General features: G+C 40.3%; 2 protein-coding genes across 3 annotated transcripts in view; both read left to right on the top strand.

Annotated features, from left to right (window-relative positions):
• Positions 1-1,136, top strand: part of LOC101860542 — a 22,988-nt gene extending 21,852 nt beyond the window's left edge. The window contains exon 6 of the mRNA XM_013090041.1: positions 1,131-1,136. Within this exon, the coding sequence (XP_012945495.1) occupies positions 1,131-1,136 (6 nt within the window). The remainder of the gene's footprint in view (positions 1-1,130) is intronic.
• A 264-nt stretch (positions 1,137-1,400) lies between these two features.
• Positions 1,401-11,048, top strand: part of LOC101859214 (kelch-like protein 20) — a 23,482-nt gene continuing 13,834 nt past the window's right edge. Inside the window, exons 1-5 of one of the 2 annotated variants that reach the window (XM_005111779.3) lie at positions 1,401-1,909; positions 5,035-5,160; positions 6,747-6,967; positions 8,277-8,474; positions 10,195-10,362. In XM_005111779.3, coding sequence (XP_005111836.1) covers positions 5,061-5,160; positions 6,747-6,967; positions 8,277-8,474; positions 10,195-10,362 — 687 coding nt within the window. In that variant the 5' untranslated portion in view covers positions 1,401-1,909; positions 5,035-5,060. Of the gene's footprint in view, positions 1,958-5,034; positions 5,161-6,746; positions 6,968-8,276; positions 8,475-10,194; positions 10,363-11,048 lie in introns of both variants that reach the window. The other variant, XM_005111778.3, reaches the window with a different exon arrangement.

The following is an 11,048-nucleotide window of genomic DNA, read 5'->3' as shown; positions in this document are numbered from 1 at the left end:
TTATTTTATTATCATTTCTGACATATCAACATTATCTCAGTAGTTAGTTCAGTAGTTTTGAGGTAACGTATTTTTAAAGTTTTTTTTCTGGTTTGTAAATTAAGTAATCTAACTATGATAATAAATGAAAAAAGCTACTGCAAATTGAAACACATGCGATTTCAAAGACTGTGAAGAAAGAGATTTTACTCCTTATACATCTCAATGACTAAAACTTAATAGTCAATATAAATGAACCCACTGTTACCAACACCGCTGGACTGAAAACAACTCAGTCTTGCGGCACATGCAGTCAGTTCAAAAAAATAAAAATTTACGGATCCGCATGCCCTATGCGGAACTGACAGCCCATCCTATGTTGTGATAAAATTTTGATGTAAAAAATTCAAATGCGGATTCATGGACTTTGAAGATGACCCCTATCGTGATGGTCGTCAAACAGCAACAACAGAAGGGAATGTGTTGAAGATCAAGAAACTCGTGTTGTCTGATTGTGATAGGCAGATGACAGTCGAACGTTTGAGCCAAGAAACTATATAGGCTTAGCTTTTTTTTATCAGTTGAACGAATCTTAAATTAGCATTTGAATCAAGGTTTCTGCAAGATGGGTCCCTTGTTTGTTGGCTCCTCCTCAAAAAGTGCAATGTGTGGACTGTTGTCAAGAATTGCTTGACCTGTATGAAAGGCATGAAACTAATTTTTTGGAAAAAGTTGTAGATATAACCATGGATGAGACGTAGGTCCACCACTACGATCCTGAGTCAAAATCTGCATCAATGCAGTGGGAATGACCAATGACCCTCGTCTCCAACATCAAAGACGGTAAAGGTGCAGCCATCAAGTGGACATTTTAAGGGGATGCTATCAGTTTTTTCGGGACCAAGAAGGAGAGATTATGACTGACTATCTTGAAAATGGACACACGATCACCGGAGACCATTATTCTAACCAGCTGCAAAAAATTACTAGAGGCTATAAGAAAAACGCAGAGGAAAGATCCGAAAAGGCATTTTGCTGCTTCACGACAATTATACGCGCCAGCACACTTAATTTAAAAAAAAAAAGCTTGAGAAACTGAGCGAGAAAGTGGCAAGCCTATGAAATTTTGCAACATCCACCCTGTTCTCCAGATTTAGCCCCGTCCGACTCTTTTTTAATTCTCCAAACTGGAAAAGGATGGAAAAGGAAGGCATTTTGAAAGTGATGTTGAGGTCTAAGAGGCAGTTTTCTGATAAAGAGAGGCTTACTATTCTCAAGGTGTTTTCAAGGTCATTCACCGATGGCAAAAATTAATGTTTAACTGTGAGGGGCGACTACGCAGGATTAAGGTTAGTACCAAATTTCAGCTTTTTAGTCTACCTTTATTCTTTTATGGTGAGGTAAAAAACTGGTTTGCCCCTCGTATATTATACATGTAGTGTTGGGACTTCTGAAGATAGATTTAGATGCCCAACCTTTATTATAAATTTTCATAATTTTTTTCGATGCAAGCAGTATTATTCTTTTAATCGAATCTATGCAGCAAGTGTAAATGCCACTTTTACGATCAGCCTGAAAACTGTCACTTAAGGTGATGACAACAACAATGTAAACAATCTTTACTGAATTTTCACCGTCTGCACCTTGGTCTTGGAGTAACTATATTAATAGTTACTCCAAGGTCTGCGCCTCCGTTTGCCTACCACAACGACTCAGACAATTTCCCGTTGATGCTATTTTGGGGTTTCAAATGGAATGCACAACATCTCTGAGAGCACACGATCTTCTTCGTCAAAAGTTTGGATCTAGTCCTTCTCGGTTCTCAGTCAGTCAACTCAAGTCAACAAAATCTAGGCCTAGCCTGGGGGCACACTTCAAATAGTAGGCTACCCACTTGCCACTTTGAAGTCGACAGATTAAGGCAAGCAAGGTAGGCAGAGAAAGAGGCTTGCACGTGTTTAGGCCTACTATTTACAAGGTAAAAAAGACTTCGAGCGACTTGATTTTGTTGTTGTTGCTAGATCTAATCTAGATCTAGATTCTAGAATCTGTTTCTTGGGTTTTGGCTTTGGCTGTTTGAATCGTCAGTGTTCAGTAGATCTACTATGAAATTATATTCGCACAGGGGACAGGGTGTGTGAAACAACCCTAGATCCTAGAAACAACAGCAAGGTAGATTCTAACGTGCCTTTATTAAAAGGAAGAGGCTAGCCGTACTTAATGACGGCTAGACTGGCATAAAGTACGGCTCTAGAGACAGCTGAGCTAGCCATACTTTTCTTAATTTACGAAGTGGCAAGCCGTACTTAAGTACTGCCAGTCTAGCCGTACTAAACTTAGATCTAGAATCTAGGTTTGACTTTAACCCTATCGACTCAAACCTACTGTTAAATACCCAGGTCTCTTTAGATTTTAGATCTTAGAATGAACTTTGGCTGGTGACCTCAACCGGTAGGCCTGGCCTGTACATAATTAAGAATACGTGTACGGCTAGCCAACCAGTTTAGCCGTACTTTATAAGTACGGCTAGACCACCAGTCTAGCCGTCATTAAGTGGCTAGCCTTAGACTGTCAAGCTAGCCGTACTTAATATTGATGGCTGAATTGTAATTTTTAGTTTGCAATGCCTTTACTAAAGTATTTGTATTTCAGAACAAAACCAAAAGGTGCCTTACTGACTTGCATGTATTTGAACCTGAATAATTACTAGATTTAATCTAGATTCTAGATCTAGATCTAATGAGACTTGTGTACATGTGACAGGTTTGAGTCGATAGGCCGATAGGGCCAAACCTAGTTAAGTATCTAAGTACGGCTAGACTCTCAGGCTAGACTTCGTTTTAACCGTTTTTAAAATTCTTTTCCTTTTCTTATTCTTTCATCCTACAAACACTGTTGAACATTTTTGACAACTAGAGTCTATAATCTAGTTCTAGATCTAGAAGAATCTAGATCTAGATCTATAATGGTGGGACTTTCACTTTCGAGCTTAGAGTAGGCTCTGTTTTTTCAGGAAACGGAGTGTCTACGTACACGGTAACCGGGCACCTAGTCTCAGTATCTAGATCTACGTACACGGTAACCGGAATGAAAATAAATCAATATTTGTCCTGTGCGTCTTACAAGTCATACAAAAGCGTCTTGTCGGGCTCGCCATCGTGACAGGTCAGTGAACCTGTGCATCACATATTGTGAGTAGGCCTACCGGTTGGGGTCACCAAAGTTCATTCTAAGATCTTTGGTGTGTATAGGGCTCCGGAATTGGGGGGGGGGATTACTGACTTTTTTTTAAGGTATGGAGTCGGGGGAGGGGTGAGGATGAAGGCAACACCGGATGACAAAAACTGCACTTGGAGTTCTGAACTGCCTGGTTACCGTGTACTTGACATCAGAGAGTATTTAATTATAATATATATGATAGTCTCTGGTGACACTGAGACTACATGCCCGGTTACCGGTTACCGTGTACGTAGATATTGAGACTGGGTGCCCGGTTACCGTGTACATGACACTGAGACTACGTGGCCGGTTACCGTGTACGTAGACACTGAGGCTAGGTGCCCGGTTACCGTGTACGTAGACACTTCGTTCAGGAAAGGAAGCTAGACAGCTGGGCTAGCCGTACTTATATTCTTTTTTATTAATTAATGTGATGGCTGGACTGACCATAACAAAAGCCTACTGAATTGTAAATGAATTTTTAGTTTGCAGTACCTAAAGTGTATTTGAGACGAAACCAGGTGCCTTAATGACAGTGCATTACATATGTATTTTAAACCTCCTGTTTTCTAATGTCAATAGGGCCTAAGATAAGTACAGCTAGACTGTCAGGCTAGCCGTACTTTATGGCTGAATTGAAAATGAAATTTTTAGTTTGCAAAGCCTAAAGTATTTGTATTTCAAACAATTTAACCAAAAGGTGCCTTACTGACTTGCATTATTTAAACCTGAATAACTACTAGATCTAGATCTAATGAGACCTGTGTACTCAACAGGTTCGAGTCGATAGGGCCAAACCGTGATCTAAGTACGGCTAGACTGGCTAGACTCTCAGGCTAGCCCTTCTTAAGTACGGCTAGCCGCTTCGTTCAGGAAATTTCTTCGACTCATTATGACTGTGATTATGATTCACTGTTGCATGGACCTGAGTTCAAATTGCCGGGAGAATTTGTATCTCTGAGTTCTTGGTCTTTCGGCAGGAATGTTAGCCTATTTAAGATCGTCTGTTATTATATAATGACCTTCTCAGCCCGGGTTGGCCCTGTCAGGCAGGATTGAAGCTTGCCTCCTGAAGTGGTCTAAATCGTGTCGATTGGGTCTTAAAAACACACATGACACTAGGCCCTATTACATGATTTTAGAAAAGAATTCAAAATAAGGAAGGGACTTTCTACTTCAATTATGTAGGCATATATACATGATGTAAATTTTGTCTGTAAAGTAAATTATTGTGAATGTGTGTGTAGGAGCTCGTTAGTTTGATGTTAGCTTTTAAAATTTATTTTAAAATGTGTTAGTTTGATGTTAGCTTTTAAATTTTATTTTATAATGTGTTAGTTTGATGTTAGCTTTTAAATTTTATTTTATGTGTTAGTTTGATGTTAGCTTTTAAATTTTATTTTAAAATGTGTTAGTTTGATGTTAGCTTTTAAATTTTATTTTATAATGTGTTAGTTTGATGTTAGCTTTTAAATTTTATTTTATAATGTGTTAGTTTGATGTTAGCTTTTAAATTTTATTTTATAATGTGTTAGTTTGATGTTAGCTTTTAAATTTTATTTTATAATGTGTTAGTTTGATGTTAGCTTATAAATTTTATTTTATAATGTGTTAGTTTGATGTTAGCTTTTAAATTTTATTTTATAATGTGTTCTTCTAGACTTAATGAATTTTGCTTCATCTTTCCTCTGGCTTTGTTGCCTGTGCCTGTTTTTTATCTTACTGACTGCTTCCCTGCACTTCATGATCAGTATGATGAACGATGTCTTCTCTTTACTCAAACTAATTTATTTTTAACATGGTACTCGAAAACCGTGAAAATGTTTTGTTTTCCAGGTGTGCGCTGTGAGCAGAGCGCCAACATGGCAGACTCCAACACCAACACGACCCCCAGCAGTGAGGCCTCCACCCAGGGAGAGGACGTGTACTGTGACAAGGACAGAGCCCTTAACCTGCTTACAGGTCAGACTTGGCTTTTGTGTGGTTAATATCTTGCAGTACTGTAAGTTTATATTTATTTAGGATGCAGAACCACCAAATTTAATGTCTGTCTCTGACAGGACTGAGCCAAATGGGAACACTTATTTATAGAAATTGTAACTGTCTTTTTTGCAAAGGACACTACTACAATGGCAATATTTGACTGGGCTGAGCATCTCCTCTCCCCACCCCTCCCCACCCCTCCCCACCCCTCCCCAACTCACAATCTCATGTTATGAGTGTTTGCGCAACTACTACTAAACTTGCTACGAGAAAAGTCTTAATTAGGTGTTACAATGATAAGCTGTCTTGACACAGATCTGTGTAATAAATAGCGCGCTGGACTGGAATCAAAGGTTGCCCTGTGCTGAGCTCTCACACAGCAACATAACTTGTTCGGCAAATGTTTTCTAGATGATAGATGACACAGGCATGCATTTGAACGAATTGATGACACAGGCGTGCATTTGAACGAATTGGCCCTTTTGCATATATGTATAAATTATAATGATAGTGTGTGCTTGGTGGAGTTACATGTGTTTTCTGGGAATTTTACAGCATTTCTACAATATTTAAAAAAATGACCGAAAATGCTTCTCATTTGAAACTAAACTACTTTTTTGTTGAGAAAGTTGAATATATATATTACATTACTTGCTCGATGCCTGTAATTATCCTCTCCAAAACCTCGTGTTTGTTATAATAACAAGCACTCGGATTCAACCAAATTGAAGGCCAGGCCCAACGACTTCGTTGAATCCAAGTTCCACTGTAATGAAGAAAGCCAGGTCATAATATACATTCCGAATGTAGAAACATGAGAACAAGTCTGACACTGGTGGGGGGTCTCCTGACCTCTGGGTTGACAGAGAAAAACCATACTTGTTGAGCTCCTGAGCCCCAGTGCGTGTTTATTTTTCTTTCCTTCACCAAATAGTCCAACAAAACTTTTTCCAACACTAACTCAAAACTTTTTCCCAACACTTAACGCAAAACTTTTTCCCAAGACTAACGCAAAACTTTTTCCCAAGACTAACGCAAAACTTTTTCCCAACACTACACTAACACAAAACTTTTTCCCAACACTTAACGCAAAACTTTTTCCCAAGACTAACGCAAAACTTTTTCCCAAGACTAACGCAAAACTTTTTCCCAATACTACACTAACACAAAACTTTTTCCCAACACTAACGCAAAACTTTTTCCCAACACTAACACAAAACTTTTTCCCAACACTAACGCAAAACTTTTTCCCAACACTAACGCAAAACTTTTTCCCAACACTAACACAAAACTTTTTCCCAACACTAACACAAAACTTTTTCCCAACACTAACACAAAACTTTATCCCAACACTAACGCAAAACTTTTTCCCAACACTAATGCAAAACTTTATCCCAACACTAACGCAAAACTTTTTCCCAACACTAACGCAAAACTTTATCCCAACACTAACGCAAAACTTTTCCCCAACACTAACGCAAAACTTTTTCCCAGCACCAACACAAAAGTTTTCCCCAACCCTAGCCCAGCTCTGACCGACGGTTGCGTTTCTCCCACCCCCGCAGGTTTCTCTCAGCTGTACAAGAACAAACAGTTTGTGGACGTGACGCTGGTGGTGGAGCACACGGCCTTCCCTTGCCACAAGAACGTGCTGGCGGCCTCCAGCCCCTACTTCCTGGTCATGTTCTCCACCAGCCTGGCCGAGGCGCAGCAGGACCAGATCACGCTCAAGGACATGGAGGCTCGAACCCTGGCCCTTGTGCTCGACTACATCTACACTGGACAGGTGACTGAGAGGTTTCTTTGGATGGATGGATGGATGGATGGATGGATGGATGGAAGTAGTGCAGAAAGGATGCGAGCAATAGTGTTCTTTGATGTTAACGATATGAGTCATGATACTGTCTTTTCTATTCTGCTTTTTCAGTCATAGACTCGCGGCAGAGTCAGGTTTGCACTAAACATATCGTCAGCATCATGTCACAAGTGCTTTGGGTTTTTTAAAATAGTTTTTTCCCCCTCTGAACATTAAAAATGAAAAGATTGTTCAAATCAGAGCCTTGCCTTTTTTCAAGTAAAAGCTGGGAAGAAAAAAAAACGAAACACAATGAAACTATATCTTAAGTTACCTCTTCATGTTTATTCACAAGTAATAGCTTGCTTTGGAAACTCCCAGAAACTGATTTGGGTGATTGTGAAATAATGTAAAAGATGCAGGGAAGCATAATTAAGTGGTAGTACCTGCTCAGATCAAGTTGAAGCCTAATGGGCCTGGCTTAAAGCAACCTTCCTCGTAAATGATCTAAATACTCTTGATGCATTGACTGTCAATCAGTGTGTGATCGATCTCATCTCAGTGGTGGTTTGCAGTTGATGTGGTGTGGTGTATTCTTTCTTTCATATCAAACATTTATCATCCTTAACTTTCCTCCAGTGGCTAAGTGAGTAGTGAGTTTTGACTCAAGCAATGTCAAGCAAGTGTCGGTGACACGGGGATCAGATGGGTGGTCACTGAAGTGTGTCCTTGAGCAAGACACGACAACCCTAGCTCAAATTACAGGGCGCTGCACAGTGGCGACCGACAGTGGCATTGTTTGTAAACTGTTCTGTATTTGTGTAATAGTGTGTATTTATGTATGTATTTATGCATGTATGTATTTATGTATGTACGTATTTATAATTATGTATTTATGTATGTATGTTTGCCATTGTAAAACAAAGTGCCCTTCTGGGACAAATAAAAGTGTAATTTATTATTATTATTATTATTATTATTATTATTATTTGTATGTAAATCTTTAGTAACAATTCTGTGGGTGGTTGGCGGCTGCTCTGCTCTGGTGTGGTTTTCTCCTTCTTTCCTATCAAACATGTTACTGTCCTTTAACACTAATCTTTTTCACTTATATGACCTGATTGTGTTGTAAAGGCTGTAAAATACTTACTAAACTTAATAACACCTCTAGAGCTCGGCTGTTGCTGGATCGATAACAAGTAACACCTCTAATCTTTAGTACATAATATGTGACGCATTTGTGCTGCTAGTGCTGTAAAACTTTCGAATACTAAACAGTCTCCTCTCCTTGTCTCCTCAGGTGACCTTAACAGAAGACACAGTGCAAAATCTCCTGTCTGCGGCCAATCTGTTCCAACTGATCCCGCTGCGCGATGGTTGTGCCGAGTTCATGATGAGTCACGTCACCGTGGCCAACTGTATCGGCGTCTTCTTCTTCGCCAAAGCCCACCAATGCAACGTGCTGGCCCTCAAAGCCAAGGAGATCATCAACAACAAGGTTTGAATCTCCGAGTCACGGCGCTGTGGAATCAGGCGCTCGTCAATTTTTAGGCATGGGGAGTTATTGGGATGGTCTTAAAGCCTGTTCGTTTGTCTTGCTCTTGGTGAAAAAAATATCCATCTATCTTGAACAGCAGTCGAAATTTACCTTTGAAGGAGGTGTGTGTGCCTGGTTTCACAGGTAAATTAAGGGAGAAAATGGCCACCAAAGTTTGGTGACTCCTGTAGCTTGAGAGTCCTTGGAAAGCATAAATTTACTTTTTGTGTGCCTTTTTTCATTTTTTTCGGTAAAATCTGTCCAGAAATGTTTTTAAATTGACCCGAAAGGTGTTTAGCTAAAAAAAAATAAAAAAAATTTTAAAAATTGGGATACCTGTAGAAAAATTTTGTTTTTTAGATTTCATTACTTTGATGAGCTCCTGATTTCACCACGATGGGTCAATATATGCAGGGGTGCCTAAATCTACCGATTTTTCCAGTAGATACCGATTTTGGGCCTGTTCTACCGCCATACTGATTAGGTGTCAAAGCTACCGGATTTGTGATCGGTGCCGAAAGAAGAAGAAAAAAACAAACAAATTCTGCAGTGCTTCCATTCTTCTTTGTTTTTGCGGAAATCGTACATTCCGAAAATTCCGTACTTGCCGCATCATCATATCAACTCCATGCGTTAAAGAGAGAGAAAGAGAGAGATCAGCACTTGCCTCTATAACGTGTCAGATATTTACGGCAACTCTTGGCAATAAGTTGTATTAGAAACTGCCAGATTGCGCATTTCGTACACTCGACCATTGTCTGTCTGTGCCGTTCGGTCGGCAATAGTTTTTCACATTCATATCGGCTAAAATCTGTCTACTCATGATAGATAATCTTCCTCCTTCTTTTCTTTCATTCTTTCTCTCTGTCTATCTTCGGGATTTTGCTGTGGCTGGAAAATCTGTGCGTTTAATTCATTTATATCTAGAAAACAGAATTGTGATTGCGAATGTAGAAAGAAAATCGGTATCGAAACAAAATTATATTAAAAAATCTGTCTTGGTCTAGAGAATTGGTTAGTAATGGTCAGTACCAAATGAGGATTCTACACAGGGGGACTGCGGGAATTTATTACCCGTGAATCTGAAAAAGAAAAAAAGCGGAGACCCGAGAAAATGCACAAAGTCCTCGAAACCAAATCTGAAAAGGCTACTGAGTTCATATTTTACCGGTAGCGTTTGTGGTAGTACGTTCGGCTTTCCCCAGTCCGAGAGTATGTTTCACACGAATAAGCGGCTATGGCGGCAGGTAGATGTGTAGGTGTAATACCGAGACTCCATCGGGAAAATCAAAATATACTTTCGCTTTCGTTACCGCTCAGAATTGTCCGCTGATACTTTGTTACAGGTGATACAAATTTGCAACATGCAGTTTATGCATAAAAAACACAGTGTCGCCATACAAGTTAAATCGATATTCTCACTGATGTCACTATAATGACAAAAATAAGAATCAGCCACTATTTTCCCCTCCCCTCTTCTTTCAACCCCTCTCCTCTCCTCCTCCACCCGCCCCCCCCCCCCCCCCTTCGAGAAAAAAAAATGATAACTTAATTTCTTAAGTAAAAAAGGAACCCTCCTCATTACTTCCCCTCCCTGAAAAAGTAAAATTAAAAATTATTTTTAAAAACTAAAAACAAAGCTTCAATCAGTGAGCATGGCTGTGATTTTTTTGCTGTTCAGTTCCCGCAGCTGTGCAAGCAACAAGAGTTTCTGTCCCTGCCTGTGGACAAACTGGTGGAGATAGTCAGCGACGACGACCTCAACGTGACGATGGAAGAGACAGTGTACGAGGCCTGCATGCACTGGTTGTTGCAGGACAGGGGGGCTAGGAGACAGCATTTGGTACAGGTGAGGGTGTATGTGTGTGTGTGTGTGTGGGTGAGACGATGGAGGAGACCGTCTATGAGGCCTGCATGCACTGGTTGTTGCAGGATAGAGAGGCTAGGAGACAGCATTTGGTACAGGTGAGGGTGTATGTGTGGGTGTATGTGTGTGTGTGTGTGTGTGTGTGAGAGAGAGATGATTGAGGAGACAGCATTTGGTACAGGTGAGGGTGTGTTTGTGTGTGTGTGTGTGTGTGAGAAAGAGAGAGAGAGATGTTTGAGGAGACAGCATTTGTTACAGGTGAGGGTGTGTGTGTGTGTGTAAGTGTAAGTGTGTGTGTGCATATGTGTGTGATGGAGGAGACAGTCTATGAGGCCTGCATGCACTGGTTGTTGCAGGACAGGGAGGCAAGGAGACAGCATTTGGTACAGGTGAGGGTGTGTGTGTAAGTGTGTAAGGGAGGGAGGGAGAGATGACAATGTGAATGTGAGGAGTGAGGTGATGGTTTATGAGGCCTGCATGCACCACTACAGAGAGACTAGGAGACAGCGCCTGGTGCAGGTAAGGATGTGGTGATGACTGATAGTGGTGTGTTTGTTGGTCTGTGTTACTTTTGCCTGTATGTATGAATATGTGCATGTTTGATACATTTGCATGTTTTTGTAAGGCAAATTTGCCACTTTTGAGAGGAAAGCCAACCTCCCCCCCCC

This window comes from Aplysia californica, unplaced genomic scaffold (assembly GCF_000002075.1).
Source record: "Aplysia californica isolate F4 #8 unplaced genomic scaffold, AplCal3.0 scaffold01120, whole genome shotgun sequence".
Classification (NCBI taxonomy): Eukaryota; Metazoa; Mollusca; class Gastropoda; order Aplysiida; family Aplysiidae; genus Aplysia; species Aplysia californica.
The sequence above is the reverse complement of the archived record's forward strand: the minus strand, read 5'-3'. Positions and strand labels throughout refer to the sequence as shown.